Source organism: Hyaena hyaena, unplaced genomic scaffold, assembly GCF_003009895.1.
Source record: "Hyaena hyaena isolate Hyena2069 unplaced genomic scaffold, ASM300989v1 scaffold_151, whole genome shotgun sequence".
NCBI lineage: Eukaryota > Metazoa > Chordata > Mammalia > Carnivora > Hyaenidae > Hyaena > Hyaena hyaena.
Genome location: NW_024080783.1, coordinates 1,175,803 through 1,197,724, shown reverse-complemented (window position 1 = coordinate 1,197,724; position 21,922 = coordinate 1,175,803). Strand labels below are relative to the sequence as shown.

At 52.5% G+C, this 21,922-nt stretch overlaps 2 protein-coding genes and 1 long non-coding RNA gene across 6 annotated transcripts; 1 reads left to right on the top strand and 2 right to left on the bottom strand.

Annotated features, from left to right (window-relative positions):
- Positions 1-7,874: 7,874 nt before the first annotated feature.
- Positions 7,875-8,456, bottom strand: LOC120236312. The gene is made up of 2 exons (XR_005529628.1): positions 8,277-8,456; positions 7,875-8,195 (listed from the first exon to the last, which is right to left on the bottom strand). It is a non-coding gene; the product is annotated as an uncharacterized LOC120236312 (long non-coding RNA).
- Positions 8,457-11,974: 3,518 nt separating this feature from the next.
- Positions 11,975-19,930, top strand: WDR38 (WD repeat domain 38). Of its 4 annotated transcripts, none has more exons than XM_039239046.1 (9): positions 11,975-12,104; positions 12,635-12,755; positions 14,066-14,182; positions 14,263-14,360; positions 14,728-14,808; positions 15,030-15,158; positions 15,237-15,386; positions 15,786-15,833; positions 19,888-19,930. In XM_039239046.1, exons 1-9 carry the CDS (start codon positions 12,036-12,038, stop codon positions 19,894-19,896), a joined length of 822 nt encoding a protein of 273 aa, XP_039094977.1. In that variant the 5' UTR covers positions 11,975-12,035; the 3' UTR covers positions 19,897-19,930. The 4 variants fall into 4 exon arrangements, with proteins under 4 accessions (XP_039094977.1, XP_039094976.1, XP_039094978.1 ...); XM_039239045.1 differs by lacking the exon at positions 19,888-19,930 and adding an exon at positions 15,946-16,377; XM_039239047.1 differs by lacking the exons at positions 15,030-15,158; positions 19,888-19,930 and adding an exon at positions 15,946-16,377.
- RPL35 (ribosomal protein L35) lies at positions 16,381-20,739 on the bottom strand. Its single transcript, XM_039239049.1, has 4 exons — positions 20,675-20,739; positions 20,129-20,265; positions 18,369-18,450; positions 16,381-16,563 (listed from the first exon to the last, which is right to left on the bottom strand). Exons 1-4 carry the CDS (start codon positions 20,675-20,677, stop codon positions 16,414-16,416), a joined length of 372 nt encoding a protein of 123 aa, XP_039094980.1. The 5' UTR covers positions 20,678-20,739; the 3' UTR covers positions 16,381-16,413.
- Positions 20,740-21,922: the final 1,183 nt, after the last annotated feature.

Genomic DNA, 21,922 nt, shown 5'->3' with positions numbered 1-21,922 from the left:
GGGGCCCAATGATGCATTCGATGACTCAAAGAACATATGTGTGCTCCAGGCCAGGTGCTTGGTAGGTGCTCGATAACAGGGCTGTTACTACAACCTGGAGGCCTGGACCCGAAGGGAGGAGAAGCTGGTGGCAGGTCCTCCTGGCTGCACCTGAGACAGAGGACAGGCAGGCAGATGGCAGAGAGTGCCGGACGGCTGAGCCTGGCTCTCTAGCATCATGCGCTTCCCTCCTCAGCTCCTTCTGCAGGCCGAGCAGATCCGGGCAGTTTCCCTGGCATCCTAAATGGGAAAGCAGACTTCTCAGCCCAAGGGTGGGCCTGGTGATGCCAGTGGGCACTGGAGAGAGAGTCGGTGGGTGAAGCTGCTCTCCCATGTGCTTTCTGGACCCCCATCCCCATGCTCTGCAAGCTTCTTCCTGATTCACCACAGGCCCTTACTCCATCTAGCTGGATTCAGGATTATCACACGCTCCTGCCCTGGGTCCAGACTTCAGGTCTGCAGTGCTGGGAGTTGTGCCAGTAGCCATATTCCTTTCCTGGCACTGGGACCGTGATCTCCAGCTACAGGAACCCTGATGTGAGATAATAAAATGCCTACGTAAAGAGACGTGGGTATTGTGACAGAGCATTAGGCTACTTCTGGCCTTCTGATGATAGGTCAGAAGGAGAATCATCACCTTCCAGACCACACTGACCATGGGTAAAGCAAAACCTCAGATAAGGAATCTACAGGATAAGACAAATCTAGGGCCCTGCAGCCCACATTTGCAGAAGACACAGCCATTTCAAAGACAATTTGCAAAAAGTGACCACATACTGGGGAATAAAGCAAAGGGTTGAAATTATTCTGAGTGTGGACCACATGCATTCAATCTGGAAATAAAGAGATCCACTTGGGACCTGGGAGAGGGCAGCCCCTAGGCATCCCACCAGTCTTGCTTGTGGGAACAATGGGATGTGTGGTCATCTTGTCTCATTGTTTCTGAGTTGTTCTTCAAAGCCAGCATTTTGTGAGCATCTCCTGGGTGCCAGGTCTGGGCGCTCTCTCATGACTTCCCTCCAGAATGTGGTAGATCCCATTACCATTTCCACTCCGTAGAGGACAAAGTTGAGGGTTGGAGAGCTCAGATGAATTGTCCAAAGTCACCCAACAGCCCAGGGCTGTAAGACTCCATGACTTTAATTACCTCTGAGGCTGGCAGAATTGATAGCCCCATTTTTCAGATGAGTAAACAGAGGCTTACGGCACAAAGCCAATAAGGGATAGATTTAAAGTGGGGATTTGGACCCAGGTCTAGAGATGGGTATTAAGACTTTACAGAGTAGGAAACTGAGGCTGAGGGCTACTGGGACTTGCATGGGAACACATAGCTGGGGGGTGACAGGAGGCTGAGATTGGAGTCTGAGCTTCTAGAAAGGGAAACAAGTCTGAGAGGAAATGACCACAAATGCCTCCCACCCCCACCCGGACAGGAAGGGAAGGACAATGCCCCAGACTGAAGGAGAGGGCTTCTCACCCCCCAGGCCCCAGACACAGGGGCCCCAAGGCTGACAGGCGTCCATTATGGTGAGGTCTCGGGGTTGGGGCAGCTGAGCAAACAGCAGTCCCCTGGCAACGACACAAAATGGCCATTGAGGAAGATCAGGGCCTGGGGGAGGGGTGGAGCTGCTGTGACCAGCTCCTAAGTGGAGGAGGGAGGGGCTGCTTGCAGGGCATCCCAGCCACCAGCCCTCTCAACTGGAGGACAAGAAAGCTAAGACACTGGCCTGGGATCACACAGCTGGTCACTTCCACTGCTTCGCTCTGGAGTGGGCTTGAGGGTTGGGGGCACTGTGGGGGCTGGTGCACTGTTCCAGGCATGAAGAGATGAGCTCAGGGGGCTACAAGCTGCCTATAGTTAAGGCAGCTTAACTTGAGCCCCAGCTCCCAGTGGTTCAGAGCAGCCCTAGCCCAGGGAGCTCAAGGTCACACAGTGAATGGAGGCTGCTGGTCTCTCCTTGCCCTGCTGGCTCCTGGTTTCTGGCAGGAGCTCCACTTCTCACCCTACCCTTGTCACCCATCCCCCATATCCCAGCTGTCCGCCCCGCCCCCCCCTCCCCACAAGGGCAGCGCAGGCTGGTCAGACTGCCACAGGGCACGTGGGTGCCAGGTGCGGCTGAGACAGCTGGGAGGGCAGGTGGGCAGAGGGGGCTGTAACTGGATTGGACACCACACAGCAGCTGCCCAAGGCGGCCCATGCTCCGTGGCCGACCAGCCTCTGGGGCGGCATCCCAACTCTGCCTCTGAAGCTGGTTGGTGATACTGGTTTTGAGTCTCTTTCTTCCTCTGCCAGGCCCTCAATGTCTCCAACTGCAGACGTAGTTGCCTGGTGTGAAAGTGTGTGGTTTGCATAGCATGGTGCCTGTTGGCACTGTGATGGTTGGGTTGTGACCATTATTATTGCCTCCTCGTGGCCTGCAAAGAAAAGATCAGGAGGCCATAGAACCTCTGCACAAAGGCCTGGGTAGGTCACTTGACCCCTGGAGTTCAGTTCTTCCTCTCCTGTGTCAACCTGGCTCCCAAAGCCCAATTTGGGCCACTCCCTTGTCCCTGCCAAGTACCCTTCCCAGTTCCCCACCGCTCACCCACAGCTTATGGCAGCTTGGTCCATAAATGTTGTGAGATTAGAGTCATTCTGCTGGAGCAGCGCCAGAGGCCCAGAATCCCACCCCTGGGTCTCCTCTTCCTGCCCTTTTATTTGCCCCATCAAGGAATTCCAAGGTTCCTTCTTGCACCCTCTGGGTTCCATGACATCTAGTTTGAGAACCACCTTCCAGGGGATGGGAGCCAAGCCCTTTACCCTGGCACTCAAGGCCTCAGCTTCTTATTCTTGTTTCCCACAGATGTCCTCGCAGGTGGAGCCATACCCTCTTCCTGCCTTTCAGATCTTCTCCCTGTTTTGTGTCTGACAGATACCTCCTTAACTCCAGAAGCCTAGAACCCATCGTCTCCTCCCAGATGACCTCTCTGACTGCCCCAAAGGGGCCCAGTCCCCCTCCCTGAGCTCCCTCAGGTTCTGATCTCAAGTGGCAGACTCACAGGGATTGAGAGGCAGGATTTGGCAAGAGCAGGAGACAGGGATCTAGGTGGGAGGAAGACAATGTGGGTGGAGAACAGAAACAAAGGAAGAATGAAGAAAGAGGGGAAGGAAGAGAAGAGGCTGGTGTGGGGTCTGGCAGCATGTCCATCCCCTCCCCTTGTTTCCCACTTTGCCGTCAAGCCAAGCCCTTCGCCCCCAGTTCCAGTGGGATTCCAGAAGCCCCCTTCAGGGCCCAAGGTGGGTCAGCAGCCCAGGGACCAGGGGACAGACAGGGGATGAGCCACCACTCCTCCTGGGGCCTTGTCCCTCAGTCCTCTGGGTCAAGGGTCAGGCCAGGGCTAGTCCAGGTCCCACCTAGGGCCACACTGGGAGGATTCAATGAAGTAGTAAAGGGTTTAGTCCAACTCCATGAGCAGAGCTGTGGCCGTGGCTGTCTTTCTGATGTTGTTGGGTCAGCCAGGCTGGGTACCATTGTGTCCATCTCTCAGGACTCTGCTCCTAGATGATCCATCCTCCTGGGTACGTACCAGGGTAGGGTCAAGTTCCTCCAAAACCCAAGGAGGTGAGGGTAAGGCCACCAGACGCTGACCTTGGTCTGCTACCTTCACAGATGTCCCAGAGCCTGGGCCAGACCTCACCTTTCTCCCCAACTCTTCTCCCCCAGAGGCGGGAAGGACACAAGGAGACCAGGGAGCTAGATGCCAGCTTCATCAGAAACCTGCAGGATTCAGGGGAGGGTGAACCCAGCTAGGGTAGGGATGGGCATCCGGGGCACTTGGGCAAGCGTCCCAAGACCTCACCATTTATTTGTTTCCAATCAAACAAGTAAGCATACCTTTTCTCAGGGCATTCATGCAAGCATCTGGTGGGTGGTTCAATATCTCCTGAGCACATGCTGGGCTCCAGAGGGCCCCGAGCTGGCGCTGGCATGATGGAGAGAGCTGTGGGGACCAGTGAGAACAGGTCACAAGGGATCTGAGTTCAGACAGTTTGGACTTGAGTTCTGCTTCTCATGCTATGGCTAAAGCCTGGGGTAACTTTAATCTGTTTCCGCATCTGTGAAATAGGGGTGAAGCTTCCCACCAGGTAGGGTCATTGTGAAAAAAAACACAGGAAATAAATAATGTGAGAGGGAGTAGTGATCAGAGCAACATATAAAACACATAATGTAGCCACTGATTCATTTATTCATGTATCAGGTCACTCAAAAAGCATTTTCAAGAGCTCCTCTGGGCCTGGGCTGAGCACAGGGATGAATGACTGATTTGCAGTCAGTGTGGCAGGGCAGAAAGGACATGAGTTTAGGACTCAGGCCTGGCCTCCACTCTGGCTCTCTCACCCACCCATCACACTGGTTTGGGGAAGTTACCTCCCCACTTAGACTCTGGTCTCCTCATCTGTGCAAAATAAGATTGTAGTCTGGTGGTAGTATGGACCGAGATCAGTCATCCCAAGCAGGTCCTGTAGTGCTGTGAGTTTCACTCCCTCTCCCTCTCCCCTAATTTTTGTTGGCCTGGGGCTAATTTCCTCTGGATGCATTGAGAAGGCAGTGGGTGGTGCTCAGTCCCAGGCTGAGAGCTGGGGAGACTGATGGAGTGACTAAGGCCTGAGGGAGCACACCACTGAGTTCTTGGGAACCACTGGGAAACCAACAGTCATTTCCTGAGCACCTATTCTGTGCAAGGCCCCTGTTTACTTTGTCTCATTTAACTAGGCAAACCCTTACCTCTGGGAGCCCCTTGGGCAAACCATCACTGTTTCTACTTTATAGAGGGAAAACAGGGTTCAAAGGAGAAGTCACTGGAGGGATGCTCCCCCACCTCCCAACACCACTGTTCACCATTGCCTCCTTTGGAGAGAGGCTAGAGGTATGGGGGAGTGAATGGCCACTTGTATCTTTTATTTTTTAGACTTCTATATATACATATATATATATATTTTGCAACCAGCATGTAATTTAAAACATTTCTTAAATTAAAAACAGTGGTTGGAGCACCTGGGTGGTCAGTTGGTTAAGCATCCGACTTCAGCTCAGGTCATGATCTCACGGTTCATAGGTTTGAGCCCCGTATCGGGTTCTGTACTGACAGCTCAAAGCCTGGAGCCTGTTTCAGATTCTGTGTCTCCCTCTCTCTCTGCCCTTCCCCCGCTCATGCTCTGTCTCTCTGTCTCAAAAATAAATAAACTATTAAAAAAATTTTTTTAAAAATTAAACACAGTGGTTTGTGTGCTAGGAATAAAGCTGTGTAGAAATGTGACAGTGTCCAGACTGAGGCACAGAGAAGTCAGAAAGCATAGAGAAGTCAGAAAGACTCACGTTCGACCCCCAACGCCTAGACCCAACCCTTCCATCTCCACGAAAACCCTAGGGGTTGGCGGTGGGGGGCGACAAGTGCTGTCTGAAATCATTGGAGATGCAGGCACAGACCTCACAGATCTGGAAAAACAGGTGACTATCCCTCTGTCCTCAGACATTGTTTTCAGGCTGTTTTAAGAATGTAAAAAATTAAATAAATATGCAAACTGGTGTAGCCAGTCTGGAAAACAGTACGGAGATTCCTCAAAAAGTTGAAAATAGAACTACTCTACTTGTATCCAAGTACCCTACTTGGGTACAAGTGTGCTATTTTTAAGGGGCACATGCACCCCAATGTTTATAGCAGCAGTATTGACAACAGCCAAAGGACGAAAAGAGCCCAAATGTCCACCGACAGATGAATGAAGAAAATGTGGGGTGTGTGTGTGCGTGTGTGTGTGTGTATGTATATATGCATATATGCACAATGGAGTATTACTTGGCAATCAAAAAGAATGAAATCTTGCCATTTGCAACAACGTGGGTGGAATTAGAGGGTATTATGCTAAGTGAAATAAGTCAGTCAGAGAAAGACAAATATCATGTGGCTTCGCTCATGTGGAATTTAAGTTACAAAACAGATGAACATAAGGGAAGGGAGGCAAAAATAAAAGAAAAACAGGGAGGGGGACAAAACATAAGAGATTCTTAAATACAGAGAACAAACAGGGTTGCTGGAGGGGTTGTGGGTGGGGAATGGGCTAAATGGGCGAGTGGCATTAAGCAGGACACTTGGGATGAGCACTGGGTGCTATATGTAGGGGATGAATCGCTGGATTCTACTCCTGAAATCATAATTGCACTATATACTAATGAACGTGGATGTAAATTAAAAATAAATAAGAAATTTAAAAAAATAAATTCATTTTTTACTGCCAAAAACAAAAAGATACATAAAGTACCATAAAAGTCCTCTCTGGTTGGGCTGAGGCCCTGTCTCCACAAGTTGGGTGAGTCTGTTACATAACGAGGGCCTGCCAGGACACCCACTCCTGCCCCCCTCATTTGGTCCTAATCTGGGCCTGGCATCTGGAAGGCAGTGTGTTCATGACCTTGGTGGTGCTCGTCCCAGGGTATCAGAGGTTTCTTTCTCTGTAAGAGTTACTGGAGTGTGGGACTGGCTGAAGAGGCCTGTGGGGAAGAGTCCCTGAACCTGAGAGCTTGGAACACAGGCAAGGGGCCATGGCCCACGCCGGGGAGACTGGGGGGTAGGCAGGCCCCCTGAGCTTCTTGGGGTCCTTCCAGCATCCAGGTCACTCTGCTACCCAAACGGAAAAATGGCCTTAGAAAAGAACATGCTAAAAATATAATAAGATAAATAAATACAACCAAATTTCTCGCTCTAGCAAACTGTAGCCCAACAGAGCCAGAGCGGAAGGCGTAACTCCGATACCACAGAACACCGCCAGAAGCCAGGGTCCAGGAGAGAAGAAAGTACTGCGGTCCTACTTTTCCAGAAAGGGTGAGTCCAGCAATCATGGACTGATTAGCACAGCACTGATTGCCAAGCAGTTCTGGACAGAGTACCCAGCAGCGATCCGAGAGTGCTCAGAAAAGGCAGTGCTGACTACAGATGCCAATGATGCTTGTTGGGAATTAAACCACTCTATGCTCTTGCCTTTCTCCTTTACCAATAGGGCAACAGTGCCCTATGCAGATACACCTACCTGAGTTTCTGTAAGACATGGGAATTTATCTTCATACCTTTTGGGCTACACTAGAAAACTGTGGATCACGACATACGACTTCAGTAACACAGCTGCCCAACACAGAGCACTTACTATGGACCAAATGCTGTTCCAAGCACTTTGCATGCATTAAAACTCAATCGTCAAAGCAGACCCTATGACGTAGGTATTAATCATTATCCTAATTGTAGACACCAGGAAAAGGAAGCACAGAACAGTTAGGGAACTTCACGGGGTCACAGCAGATGGGTGGTGAAGCCAGATTTGAACGTACCTCTTTGGCTCCTGATTCCAAAGTGCACAGCAGATCACTAAGCCTAGAGATCCCTGATTGGTTGGCAGGAGGGTAGAGGTCCAAGGAAAAGCCCAGGTCATACCAGGACTGCCAGTCAAGGTGCCCCGCCCCATGTGTACACGTGACCCATGCTGGGCCAATCATATGCTCTTCAAGGATCCTGCGCTTGGGCATCTCAGTGGCTTAACAGCCCTGCTTCCTGTACTTACCGGGTGTGAAGGCGTTGCCTTCTTTCCCGTCTTGAAGTCCTGCTCCCCAACCCCTTTCCATGTGGTCTCTTTTGGCCATAGATGGGTTTCTGTTGTTTGCAATCAAAGAGCCCTGCTGGAGTTCGGAGCTCATCACTCTCCTCCCCACCGAGACCTACTCCTAAAGGAATGGGCCCTCCTTCCCCTCACAGTTAATTCGTGATCTGGATGGGTGCGGACGGGTGCAAAAGAGGGTGAAAATCAGTGAGAGTCTCTAGTGGTAGTTGCATTGATCACCATTTTCACAATTTGGATTTAGAACCGCAGAAGGCCTGATCATAAAATCCGCAGCTGCCTCGGTGGCAAAATCAGAGTTTTGTGCAGTGGAAGCCACACTTAACAACGCTTTCAAGACTAGATGGGTGGACGGGATCCAGAAGATGACATTTAACCAGCATAGTGTAAGGGTTTACGTGATTCCAAAGAATCCACTGTGCAAGTACCCTATAGGAGGGGGACGGTTGCTTGAACAGTAGTTGGTGGGAAAAAGCTCTCACTGCAGATTCATCGAGTCACCAGAATAATGTAGCTGTTGAAAAGACAAATGCCTCTAGTAATGCAGGCTGCATTGCTAGAGATTGAGTGTCTAGAAAACTGGAGATGACAGTACCTTTCAACTTGGCATTTGTTGGTCTATACACAGAGCATGTTTCCAGTTCTGGTCTCCACACTTCAGGAGGGTCGATGACAACTACAGTGAATTCCAATAAAGGTGTTGATCACACTTGGGGAGCTAGGATCCCAGCATGCAAGTAGCTGCAGAGGAAGCCCAGAGAAGCAGCCCCAAAGGCATAATCATAGGGAAGCAGCTGTGAAAATTACAGAGACGTTTTAGTCAGAGCCCTGTGGGAGGCAAGTAAGCAAAAACGCAAAAAACTGGGGCGCTTGGTGGTTCAGTCAGTTAAGCGTCTGACTCTTGATCTTGATCATGGCTCAGGTCATGATCTCACAGTTTGTGAGTTCGAGCTCCACATAGGGGTCCGCACTAACAGCATGGAGCCTGCTTGGAATTCTCTCTCCCTCTCTCTCTGCCCCTATCCCACACATGCTTGCTCTCTCTCTCTCTCTCTCTCAAAAATAAACTTCAAAAAAATTTTTTTAAAACAAAAACCATCCTGGAGCTGACTCAGCAGAAAAAGGAAATAGGTGCCGTTTAGGACGGCAGTGTCAGGAGCAGAGCGGGGGGCTGGAAAGCTGGCAGCAAGCAGGCCAGTCTGCCTCTCCACCTTCCCTCCGCCTGCTCTCTTGCTACAAGACCGCTTTCCTTGTTTCCCGGGGCACTGTCAGAAAGCGCATCCTAGCCCTGGCATTTTATGATTCACTAAACTTCTCAGGACTGGAGGCTTCGGGGAGAGGGTGTGGAGGAGGGGCTGAGGAAGAGACAAGCAGGCAGCAGAGGTGGGCAGGGGCCGGATAGGCAGGGCCAGGCATCCCTCCAGTTTCCTCTTTAAAGCAGCGGTGTACCCATGGCAATTTCAGAGGGAACCAAGGGGCCCAGAAAGGCAGGTATTTTGAGATAGTGAAGAGAGGCAAGGCTGAATCCAAGACCATGGGTCACCTTCAAGACATGGAGTGACAGTAGGAAAGGTCAGCAAAAAACAAAACAAAACAAAACAAAACAAAACAAAACAAAACAAAACAAAATCCTTCTCAGACAATCTGAGCTGGAGGAGGAGAGAATGTGGTGCGCTCTCTGAGAAGGAAGACAGTCAAAGGGTGGAAAATATCCTCCCAGGACCCTCTTGCAGAGGTGAGAATCTGTGTCCCCTAATCTAATGGGCAGAACCCTGGGCCAATAAAATACTTCTGCTACCAAGGTGACTGTGACCCACTCGTGCCCTCCCTTCCCCCGCTGTGAACCATCCCTTGCTGCAGGTGCAGCCTCTCTCTGCCCAAACCCTCAGCCCCTGCTGGGCACGGAGACAGACTACCCCCGATCACCAGGCCCTCTCTATGTCATGAAGTGTCTCTTGGGTGAGCCTGGCAAAGGGCATTCAGAGCTTTGTGTCTGGATTTCAGGCTTGTGGATGTCACAGCTTCCCGCCACTTCTTTGAGTGCTTGCTGTACACCAGGGGCCCTGACGGCCCCATCTCACTGACTCCTTACAAGACCACTGCTGTGAGTGTACTCATTTTACACATGAGGAAACAAAGCACTGAGTGATCAGGCGACTTGCCCAAGATTGCGGATCTGGTAGTTGGCAGGACTCAGGTTTAACCCAGACCAGTAGCTCTAATGTCCCATTTCTGGGGCAGGAGCTCTGACTTGTCTGGGGGATGGGCAAGGGAAGGCGCCTTGGGGAAGTGATATTTGAGCTAGATCCCAAGGTAAGCGTCAGGTAAGAGGAGGGGAACCCTGTGGGCACAGGTCCAGGGCGGGAGTGAAGATGGGGGGAGTGGAAAAAAGGGCCCCTGTGGCTGAGTTTGGGGAGCAAGATGGGGGTGGGAGGGCAGGGGGGCAGGGACGGGATGTGGCAGGAGAGGTGGACATGGTCTGGCCTCTGAGGAATTCATGGTGGGTAACTCCAACCACAAGCTCTAGTGTTGAGCAAAAAGGTTTTAACCCAGGGACATCTGGCTGACTCAGTCAGTAGAGCATGCAATTCTTGATCTTGCCGTTGTGAGTAGTTGAAGCCCCATGTTGGGCAGAGAGCCTATTAAAAAAAAAAAAGTTTGTAACCCTAGCTCCACCTCTACCCCTGGTAGTCCCTGGGCCTGGTGGACAAGGTCTGTTCACAGGGGTCTGGGAGTGATGGGCTGCACTAGGTTAGTTAGTTCTGGGCCCTCCAGGTAGAGCAAGAGCAGCCAGGTGGCTGGGGCAATGCCAAATGTGGCATGGATTGGGAGCAGGGGTGCCTATGCAGAGGAAGGGGGAAGGCCTGGGGGGCCAGATAGCTCCAAGGGACTGTGTCCGGCACCCATATCTGAGGATGGGGTGGTGGCCAACCCAGACGGGTCCTTGAAGAGCCAACTCAGTGACCTGGGCTCTCTTGGAGTTAGGATGCGGGTAGGGCTGCCTCAAAGCCACCATTGTCGCCTCCTCTCCCGCCTGGCTGTCTGGGACCTAAAATAGAGCAAGAGCACAGTGGATCTCGTGAGAAGAGTCTGGGAAAGAAGTCTGGGGGGAAGGGGTGTGAGTCACTGCTGGGAACCCTTGAGTTTGATGCTCCCAAAGCAGAGCTGCCCCACCCCCACCCCCAGGGAGCCTGGAATCCATTGGACAATGGCAGGGAGGGTGTCTCCGTTCCACCCTGTGTCTTGTTGGGGAGGGACTGGGTCCTGGCCCCAGCTCTGCCATAGAGGTGCTGGATGACTGGGCCAAATATGCTCCCTCAAGGACTCTGTTTCCCAGATGTACCAGGAGTTAGTGGCATCTGCTTGAGACCCCTGGAATTCATGGCAGATGGTCCTAATATAGGCCCTCAAAGTCAGACAGATATGGGCTAAGTCCCAGTTCCTTTCCTACTGCCTGAGTGACCTTGGGCAAGTCCCTCTACCTCATGAGGCTTCTATTTCCTCATCTGTAAAATGACATTAAAACCAAGTCCTGTTCCTGTCTGGTTTTGACTTCAACTCTCCAACAAGGAACCTGACAGCTCCTGGGGCCTTCTCACAGCCTCCACAGCCTCCACATTCACAGATGCCACATTTTGTGCTGCCAGAATGTTAACAGGGACCCTACTTTCTCATGCCCTGTGACTTACACACACTACCTCTGGCTCCCCCCATTCTGGGGACAGAGATGGCATCGCTTCCAGCCCTCTTCATGGAACTCCTCAGCCTCCGTACTGGGCACTCCAGGAGGAGAGGTCTTCACACCAGAGTGGGCTTTCCTGGGCACCTATAATGTGCTAGGCCTTGCTCTTAGCTCAAGCCTGGAGCCCTAGGTGGCAGGGATGAACCACTCCATTGTGCACACGGGGAAAGTGGCTCCCTTCAAAGGGGTCTGGGAGCCCTTTGCAGATCACTTGCACGCTCGGCACGGTGTGTGGGTTCCCGAAGCAGGGAGGCAGTGGCGGTGTGTGGGGCTGGCGTGCCCTCTAGCGGTCGCCGTGCGCGTCGTCTGGCGCCGCGGTCGGGGCTGAGTAAGGGCCAGCGGTTATCCGCCAGGAGGGGAAGTCCCTTCTGCGAGTCGCCGATGGTCCTGCCGCTGCGGCCCCACCTCCCGGGAGCTGAGAACAGTCTCTCCCAACCGGTCTCTCCTCTGTGGCTTCCCAGAGACCCCACATTGGCTGCGTGCTCCGCCCCGATTGCCATGGAGACCCCTTGTACACAGCTTCCTCCATCTACTCCACCTTAAGTGGGACCGGCTGGCGGGACCAGCGCCCGCCTAGGAGGGAGCCAGTCCGAGCCTGGCACCCTGGGGCCCATGAACAGCGGGGCCGCAGGGACGCTGGCCGTGGGGAGAGTGAAATTCTTCGGCCAGCACCGTGGGGAGGTGAGGTCCTGCTGACTCTAGGCTCTTGGCTTTGGGTCTAGAGTGCTGCCTTATTCTGTTTAGTGTTCTCTCACCCCCAGCTCCAGAACGGGGTTAGAGATTCTAAGCTCTGGTTTTAGAGAGGGCGCACTAGATGACACCAGTGTTCTTTTGACTTTGGCTTTAAAATGAATTCAAGGCTTAGATTTTCAGTTCCTAGTTCTGGGCTCCAGCTCTACCATGGGCTCTTGGCTCTGGGGTGCCAGGCTCTGGTTCTAGAGAAGGCTCCAGCCTCTACCTTCAAGGAGGACTCTTGAGTTTCAGGCCCAGGTTTTACAGGGTTCCAGAGAATGGCTCCAAGTTCTTGGCTCTGACTCCAAGAGTAGCTCCTGCATTCTGGGCTCGAGCTGTAGAGTGAGATTTGAAGTCTAAGCTCCAACCCCAGGCCTGTGGGAGCAATGTTTAGGGCTGGCCCATGAGTCTGGGGTCAGGCATGAGCAGACAGGTGTTTCTTGCTCCAGGATGGGACTACTTTTGTGCTCTCCTTCCAGGTCAACTCCTCTGCCTTCTCTCCTGATGGCCAGAGGCTGCTCACAGCCTCTGAAGATGGCTGTGTGTATGGCTGGGAGACGCAGAGCGGGCGGCTGCTGTGGAGGCTAGGTGGCCATGCAGGTTGGGCTCCTCGGGCTGGATGTGGAGACCAAGGCCCACGGGTCTGTCTGGCATTCTGCAGGGCTTATCACAATGCACTCTGACATCTGAGCAGGCATCCATGCAAGACAGCCTGGACAGGGCTGGGGCAGGAGGGCAAGGACACAGGACCTGGTCTCTGGGGCCTCTGCCAGACCTGGATTTAGACCTTTTTACTGTTTTTTTTTTTTTTTTAATTAAAAAAATTTTTTTTGAATGTTTTATTTATTTCTGAGAGAGAGAGTGTGTGAGCAGGGGAGGGTCAGAGAGAGAGGGAGATACAGAATCTGAAGCCGGCTCCAGGCTGAGCTAGCTGTCAGCATAGAGCCCCACGTGGGGCTCGAACCCACGAACCGTGAGATCATGACCTGAGCCAAAGTCGGACACTTAACCAACTGAGCCACCCAGGCACCCCTAATTTTTAATTTTCAAGTAGTCTCTATGCCTAACATGGGGCTCGAACTCACAACCCTGAGATGGAGTCACATGCTCTACTGGTTTGAGACAGTCAGGCACCCCAATCCTGCTGTTAAAAATTATTTAAAAATATATTTACCATCTTAACCATTTTTAAATGTTCAATTCAGTTGTGTTAAGTATGTTCACTGTGCAGCTAGTCTCCTAAACTCATCTTGCAAAATGGAAACTCTATACCCATCAAACTCCCCATTCATCCCTTCCTCCAGCCCGACCACCATTTTTCCTATTTCAATGAATTTACTCTAAGTACCTTGTGTAAGTGGAACCATCCAGTATTCCTTTTCGTGACTTAGCAGAATGTTCAGCTATTTAACCACTTTGACTGTGTTTGTTGTCATGGTGCCTCAATTTCCTGCTCTTTAGAATGGGGGCAGTGGCTATCCTGTGGGATGAGACAACGTAAGCAAAGTGCCTAGCACTGAATAAGGACTCAGTAGATAGAACTATTACAATTATTACTGAAACAAGAAAAAAAATCTGATAAATCACAGAGTAGACTGACTAATGTTGTTAATAAGGGAAGTCCAGGGCTGGGGAGCTCAAAGGAGGCAACAAACCCAGGCTGGGCTCTCAACAGGTTTCTGGAAGGTGCCTGCATTTGCTTTTGGCATTGATTTTACAAATGGGCAAATTAAGGTTGGGTGTTCCAGGGCAAGTCATGGAAGTTCAACTTGCCAGGTGGCTGGAGGATGAGAGGGTTAGAAAGCGGTGAGGAGAGGGGAGGTAGGTGATGAGGCTGGAGAGATTAGCAGGGGTCATCGGCCTGCAAGGTGGAGGGCAGCACCGTTTCCTGACCATGCCTGCTTACCCAGGCCCTGTCAAGTTCTGCCGCTTCTCCCCTGATGGCCGCCTGTTTGCCACTACCTCTGGTGACTGTACTATCCGCCTGTGGGATGTAGCAGAAGCCAAGTGTCTGCATGTCCTGAAAGGTGAGTGTGCTGGATGGGACTAGAACCAAGCAGCCAGGCCTGGGTTTCCTTCTAGACCCTGCTGTATCTTGTTCCACCAGGTCACCAGAGGAGCGTGGAGACAGTCAGCTTTAGCCCGGACTCAAAACAGCTAGCATCGGGTGGCTGGGACAAGCAGGTGGTGCTCTGGGAGGTGCAGGTATGTGGAGGGGCGGCCAGAGCGAAACCTGGGGCCTGGAGGAGACACCCCAGTGGCCCCGGAAAGGTTGTCCCACTTTCCCCACTGCCTATGCCCATACCTAGCATGCAAGATCCCCTTGAATTTGACTGCAGCTGTACCCCCAGCCACACCAGTCCTCCTGCCTCAAGACATCTGTTCCTGAGGGTCACACGGCCTGGATAGCCCTCCTCTCCCATCAAAGCCCAGGTAGCCTCCGCAGACCCTGTGTGATTACACTACTCAGGCAGCCCCAGGAAGGCCTGGTCTGACCCATCTGAGGCCGAGAACCTGGCACCGCAGGCTTCTGGGCTACCCTCCAAAGCTCAGGGCTCTCTCTCTCCTGCAGTCTGGCCAGATGCTGCGCCACTTAGGAGGGCACCGAGACTCTGTCCAGAGCAGTGATTTCGCACCCAGCTCAGACTCCTTGGTGAGCCACATACCCACTTACTCACTTGGGGGCTGAGCAGTGGTTAGAACTCCACACCTTGACTGGGTGACTCTGCTCTTCTGAGCCAGTCCCCGTATCTGCAAGATGGGGAATTCAGCAGGGCTCAGAGACAGTGCTTGCTTCCTCTGAGCCTGGCCAGCCTAGGAACCACAAAGGTGGGTATGGGCTAGCTGGTTCGTGCTCACAGCAGATGTGTGCAGGCCACTGGCTCCTGGGACTCTGCTATCTGCATCTGGGACCTGCGGATGGAGACCACAGTGACCCACCAAAAGCTGGAAGGCCACAGTGGCAACATCAGCTGCCTGTGCTACTCAGCATCCGGCCTCCTGGTGAGCTAGGTCACCCTGGGCTCCAGGCTGGCCCCTACTGGCCCCAAACCCATGGGCTTAGAGCTGTCTGCTGTCCAGGCTTCTGGCTCCTGGGACAAGACCATCCACATCTGGAAGCCTTCCACCAAAAGCCTGCTTGTTCAGCTCAAGGGCCATGTCACCTGGTTGAAGAGCATAGCTTTCTCCCCTGATGGATCACAGTTAGCCAGCGCTGGCTACTCCCATATGGTAAGCACCTCGGCCCCCCACCAGGCCTGTCCTCCTGGCAAACTCCTAACCCAACATCCTCCTTTACCACAGCCCTCAGCACAGTCTAGAAAGGTCTACATCCTATTGGCCCTAAACAGGAGGGTGACAAGGACAGAACCCAGGTGCCCACCACTTCTGGGCACTAAGGTCCACTTAGTGACATTAACATTTCTAAGACACAACATAGCTTTAGGGAAAAAGGAATTATACTGCACTGAATTTTTACATCAGATTATGTGGGGTATGTTAAATACACCTCACAGACAACAAAACCCAGACCAAGAGGTTAAGAGGTTGGCTGGGACTCAACCCAAAGTGATTTCAAAGATGCCAGACATGTGGGGTGAGGCCTCCCCCGCCTTCTGCTTATTATTCCAGGTAAAAGTCTGGGACTGCAACACAGGAAAGTGCATTGAGACCCTGAAGGTAAGTTAAAACCTGTGGGTTTAACACCCAAGGGTGTAGGAAAAGGCCTGCCAGGGGAGGTTGGGAGCAGGCAGGACTTGCATTCCCAGAGCCCAGTGAAGTGTTTTGGCAGGGAGTCCTGGATGTGGCCCATGCCTGTGCCTTCACCCCGGACGGGAAACTCTTAGTGTCTGGAGCTGCTGATCAGGCAAGATACCACGTCCGCTGCAGGTCAAATCACCCAGAGCCTCCACATATAACGTCACCATAAATGGCTCTCAGATCCCAAGCCGGTCTCTCCCTGCCCAGGGCGCATGGGACCTGGCAGAACAAGCCCCTGAAAGGACAGTAAGGGAAGCGGCACACCATGGACCCGAAGTAACCAGAACAGAGCTCCCAAGAGATCCCTGTGGTCAGGACTGTCATGGTCCCACGCTGGGGCTGCCAACAGCCACAGGCAGGCCCGCCAAACCACCCCCTCCAGGCCCCTAATAACCATAACCAGGGCATATCAGCCCACCTCTCCAGCACGGTTCGCTGAAACACCCACAAACACGAAGCAATGCCAGCCAGTTTGTTTGTGTTTTATTGATGCCCGTGTTCAGGCCTTGACTGCATACTTCCGCAGTGGGTACAGCCGCTCCTTCCGCTGCTGCTTCTTGGTCTTCAGGTTTTCCTCGTGCTTGTTTAACCGGCGACGCATGGCACGTGTCTTCTTGGGCCGCAGATCCAGAGGCTTGTACTTTTTACCCTGGGTGATGGGAGAGTGAGGGGAATCTGAGCGCCAGGGTTTAGAAGCTACCGTGGCAGCTAAGGAAGCCCTCGAGGCTGGAACTAAGCTGCTGGAGGGCACAGGGAAGATGATGTAAGTGCCTGAAGGAGGCTGCTGGAGGGAGTGTGGAGGTTAATGTGTAGATCTGAGAGTGAGGAGATGTAGGCCAATGTAGGAGAGCCGGTCCAGGAGGGGACTGAGGCCCTGTGCTGGGTGCTGCCCTAGTGATGAATCAGACATGCTTAAGGAGCTCCAAGCCCAGTGGGTAAGACTGGACAGCTACCAAGTGGCTGGTCGGTGGGGAAGAGGAAAGAGATTAAGGAATCTTCCAACTAATGACTGGCAAAATAGCCTAGAAAGCAAGCAATTTGAGCGAACACCAGTTCCAAAGGGAGAAAACAGGGTGCACAAAAACCCTGAAGAATGACAGCTCAGGTGCTTTCTGGGAACTGCCAATAGTTCGGGGGATGTGGGGTGCGGGGGGGGGACAGGCACAGGGCGGCAGTGTGTGAGCTAACAGGGGGAACAGCCTCAGGGCAGAGAACTGCAGAAACAAGTTGCGCAGATAAGCTCAAAGATGGGGGATTTGGGGCACCTGGGTGGCGCAGTCGGTTAAGCGTCCAACTTTGGCTCAGGTCCTGATCTCACGGTTCATGCGTTCGAGCCCTGTGTCAGGCTGTGCTGACAGCTCTGAGCCTGGAACCCACTTTGGATTCTGTGTCTCCCTTTCTCTCTGCCCCTTCCCCACTGACTCTCAAAAATAAGACATCAAAGTTTCAAGCCCAATTCTCAGAAAACCCAATTCTCACACACACAATGTACATACATCCAGGGAAGGTAGCTAACCCAGGAACACCAAGGCGGCATTTTTTGACAGGCCAAAGCCTCCAGCTATTCAAACACTAACTTGGATACTGATGTGAAGCCATTTTGCAGATGCACTCAAAGCCCCCAATCAACTGACATTGAGAGACTGTCCTGGATAATTTGGGTGGGTCTGATCCAATCAGCTGAAAGGCCTTTAAAGCAGGGCTGAGACTCTCCCCCAAGAAATTCCAACGGAGGAGGACGGGCACTTCAGCCTTGTCATGTGAGTTCCAGCCTGCCCATGACTTTCTCTTCCTGACAGCCAGCCCTGCTGATTTTGGACTTACCAGCTAAACCCAAGATCACATAAGCCAATTCTCTGTATTAAGTCAAGTGCATGTATACACACATATAAAGTCTCCAACTGATTCTGCTTCACAGCTTGAGCCCTGGTAACATTAATTTTAAGGACAAGACCAGAAAACGGCTGTGAAAATGCTAGGCTGAAAGGCCACCTGCACAAATCTCTCAGGAGCACTCAATTCACCCCTCCCCAAGACAGGGTTTGGAGTGCAGACCCAATCACTCTGTTAACTGCAGGCCTCTGGGCGACTTAACCTCTCTACACTTGAGGTCCCCATCTGAAAAATTAGAATATCAGGTGCTTGAAAGTGACAGACATAGTGCTAGCAAGACAAAACACTGGAAGTTAATTCTCACAGACTGCTCAAACTCACTCAGCTGGTAAGGCTGGATTCAAAACCTAAGGCTGTTGATTTCTTGACAACTGCAGCCCCGAGGAAATGCAGACTAGTGCAAGCTGCTGGTCAGAAAGCTAAACCAGGCACAAGTTGGGAAGGCTCTGGAAAGCCCAGGCCCACGCAACCCAGTGGAAAGAGCCTCTTCATACGAAGGGAGGGCTGGAATTTTGTTCCTGCAGCTAAGCATCCCTCTGACTCTCCCCAACCCAGACTCACCTTGTAGAATTTCCTGAGGTTCTCTTTCTGAGTCTGGTTGATGACGGTGAGAACACGGGCGATGGATTTCCGAACAACTCGGCTACAAAGCAGAGACATCAGTGAAGGTGGTGGACACCTACAGTACCCAACCCCCCCCCCCCCCCCCCCCCCCCCCCCCCCCCCCCCCCCCCGCATCTCATTCAGGACCTCAGATGTCCTAAAGCACAGGTGCATTATTCCCCACCAGCTCATCCATATTCATGCAAGAGGCGCCTAACCCAGCCCAGGAGGAAGGTATTCTGGGGGTGAGGCCAGGAAGACTCCAGAAAATGGGCATCCCTCGAGTGGGGACAGGATGGGCCAGCGTGCCCAGTGCTTCTGAGGAACTATTCAAGTATTCATTGAGGAGAGTTAGAAGGGAGATCGGGAAAGACCTTCCATCCCAGGCCATAACATATCCTGAGAACCATGAAGACCTAACCAAAGCCAACTGTGGGAAATCGTGGCACAAGCTGGACAAGTTTAAGGAGTCACAGGAAGGGACACTTGGGAGGGAGCAAAAAGACATGCAAAAAGTGGGCCATGGAGGGAAAGGATGAACATAGGATGAGGCTGGGAATAAGTGGTTTGTAGTCCTGTTTGACAGGAGGCATGTTGGGGGATGGAAGAAGGGTAAACATAGTTGGTAAACATAGCCTTTTTTTTCTTTTCTTTTTTAAATTTATTTCTGAGAGAGAGACATGGCGTGAGCAGGGGAGGGTCAGAAAGAGAGGGAAGACACAGAATCTGAAACAGGCTCCAGGCTCTGAGCTGTCAGCACAGAGTCCAATGCAGGGTCGAACCCACAAACTGTGAGATCATGACCTAAGCCGAAGTCAGATGCTTAACCGACTGAGCCACCCAGGCGCCCTGGTAAACACAGTCTTGAGGTCAGCAAGCAACTTGCTTGTGTGTTCCCCAACTCATCCAACCCCCTTCCAGCACTGCAGGTTGGTTGTTGGCGGCCCATCTTATAGAAAAGGGAAACCACCACCAACGAACTCTGGGTGGGCAGTCAGCACACCCATCGGATAGGACAGGACAGCATGTGGCAAAAAGGGGAATCTGCACCCAGTTCCACAGACTCCAAACCCATGTCCCTTTCACAAGTCCTGATTCTTGATCCAAAATAAGTCAGAAAGTTAACGCCAATGCAAGGGAGAGGTGGGTGCAAGGCACCCATCTACCAAGTGAGGGAGGAGGGCAGGGGGAACAAGTGCTGGTGGAAGGTAGGAGAAAAGGGTTCGGTTAAGCTTTTCAAGGCAGCGTTAAAAACGGGCTGCAGGGGGACACCTGGGTGGCTTAGTCAGTTAAGCATGTGACTTCCGCTCAGGTCATGACCTCACAGTTGGTGGGTTCCAGCCCTACCTCAGGCTGTGTGTCCCTCTTTCTCTGTCTTTCCCCTGCTCTCTCTGTCAAAAGTAAATAAACATTTAAAAAAAAAAAGGTTAAAAAAAATAAAGGGGCTTCAAGGACAACCTGTTCTTTCTCCAACCAGAGAAGCTAAGCAAGGGCACTACAGGAAAAAGGACAAAAAGGTCAAACGCAGAGAGGAGGAAAACCACACAGCGGTGTGAGCGCGAGCCTGGAGAAGCGGGTTAGGAAGCACAGGACATTCCAACCCACGGGTCCACGAGACGGACTTTTCCTTTAGCCAACTTCGAAAACTCTAATAATCCTTCCGACGCACAGGTGTCCCCCACACGCAGAAAACCGTGGCGCAGCCGCCCCTCACTCACATCTTGGAGAGCTTGGAGGCTGCCCCGCCTGTCACTTTGGCGACGCGCAGCTGGGACAGTTCCACCTTCAAGTCTTCCAGCTGTTTAAGCAGCTCCTCCTTCTTCTTGCCGCGAAGGTCTCGAGCCTTAATCTTGGCCTGTGCACAATAAAGGGTTTGGGTCAAACACCTGGCAGGGCTGTCTCCCCCTCCTCCGCCTGCGTCGTGGCCAGTCCCCGGAGGCGCGCGGCGGGCCCAGCATCCCTCCCCTAGGGCAGGGAAACTGAGACCCCCGCGGGCGTGCCCTCGCCCAGGCCCGGCACGAGGCTGGGCCGCTGCCCCCATTCTGCAGACGGAACGACAGAGGCGCCGGCAGCGCGAGCTCACCTCTCCGGGCCCAGGCCAACAAGGCAGACGGCGGGAGACCGGCTGTGGCGGCGCTAGGCCACTCGGCAGGGCGCCTTACAGGCCCGGCTGACAGATGGAACCCCAGTGCTCACCTCGAGCTCCCCACCCCAGGCCCCGAGCCCCACAGCGCGGGGATGTCACCCGATTCCACCATCCTCACCATGTCTGCAGAAACCGCCGGCGCCGAAGGGAAGAGGCCGAAGGAAAGAGGAAGAGGGCGGGGCTGACCTCTACAACTACTGCCGGGTGGCGGCGGGCGCAGCCAATGGCCCCGCAGCGAGGGAGCCCTAGCTCCGCCCCTCACCCTTCCCACTGTCCCGCCGCGGGGAGTGCTTGGGTTACAGCGCGCCCGGCGCCGCTCGGAGGAGCTTGAGATCCGCACCTGGGATTGCTCAGGTCTTCATCGTCTCCTGAGCAGAGCAGTTGGGGAAACCGAGGCCCAGGGTGACTGGCAGCTTCCCGCAGATGGCACAGTGAGGACTCGAGTTCGTCCATTCAGTCATTTACTCGTTCATTCATTCATTCATTCATTCATTCAATAGACCTTTGCAGGTCGACCCGTTTGTGCTGTTTTGAGCTGGGCGCCAGTGTCATGGGGTTGGAGGGGATGAGGTTTGTGGGTTTTCAAAGAATAATAAACACGGCTTCTGCCTTGGAGGAATTTAAAATCCAAAGTGATTGGGGAGAGGCGGGACACCATAAACGTTCTAGTGGAGGCAGCATGTGGCCAGGGAAAGAGCATTCAGAGCCTTTATTTTAGTGAACACTGACCGGTTTCAAATTCTTGCTCTGTTGCCTCGTGTTCGCTGAGACTCTTGGCAGATCCCTTCCCCTCTCTGAGTCTCAGTTTTCTCACCTGTGAAATGGGTATTTTTTGAGGCTTAGGAACATGGAAAACTCTTAGAACAAGATCTAATGCATAACAGTTGTTCAGAGTATCATTGATATTAATAATCCCAGTGGAATGAACACTTAAATTGGGCCCTAAAAGTTAAAGGAGAATTCACAAAGCAGGGAAGGTGCTCAGGCTTTCTGGCCAGGCAGTTAGTTTCATTGTTGTCCCATCCAGCAAATGTGAATCACTCTAGTGTCACTCCATTGCTGTGAACAAATATGCACCAATTCCTTTTAGAGCACTAAAGCCAGGTTGTCCCCTTAATGCTCCCTTCTTCCATCCCTTTATGGGGTTCTAGCAATGAGCCTTAGCTTTGGGCTAAGTTGGGATACTCTCTCCCTTTTGTGTTCCAAGCTTCCTTTTTGTTCTTGTTTTGTTGTTGTTGTCTTTGTAGTCTTCGTTTATTTATTTAGTAATTTCTGTGCCCGATGTGGGGCTTGAACTCACAACCCTGAGATCGAGTCATGCTCTTCCAACTGAGCCAGCCAAGTGCTTAATATCCCCAGTTTTCTG

What these genes read in the sequence shown, in the direction of transcription:
- RPL35 (XM_039239049.1), bottom strand. An exon ending in GCCTCCAAGCTCTCCAAGAT is followed by an intron (nt 18,451 to 20,128) that starts GTGAGTGAGGGG and finishes TCTGCTTTGTAG; the next exon opens with CCGAGTTGTTCGGAAATCCA. An exon ending in ACCTCAGGAAATTCTACAAG is followed by an intron (nt 16,564 to 18,368) that starts GTGAGTCTGGGT and finishes CCCATCACCCAG; the next exon opens with GGTAAAAAGTACAAGCCTCT.
- WDR38 (XM_039239045.1), top strand. Translation starts at nt 12,036, where the DNA reads ATGAACAGCGGGGCCGCAGGGACGCTGGCCGTGGGGAGAGTGAAATTC. An exon ending in ACTCAGCATCCGGCCTCCTG is followed by an intron (nt 15,159 to 15,236) that starts GTGAGCTAGGTC and finishes TCTGCTGTCCAG; the next exon opens with GCTTCTGGCTCCTGGGACAA. An exon ending in AGTGCATTGAGACCCTGAAG is followed by an intron (nt 15,834 to 15,945) that starts GTAAGTTAAAAC and finishes GTGTTTTGGCAG; the next exon opens with GGAGTCCTGGATGTGGCCCA.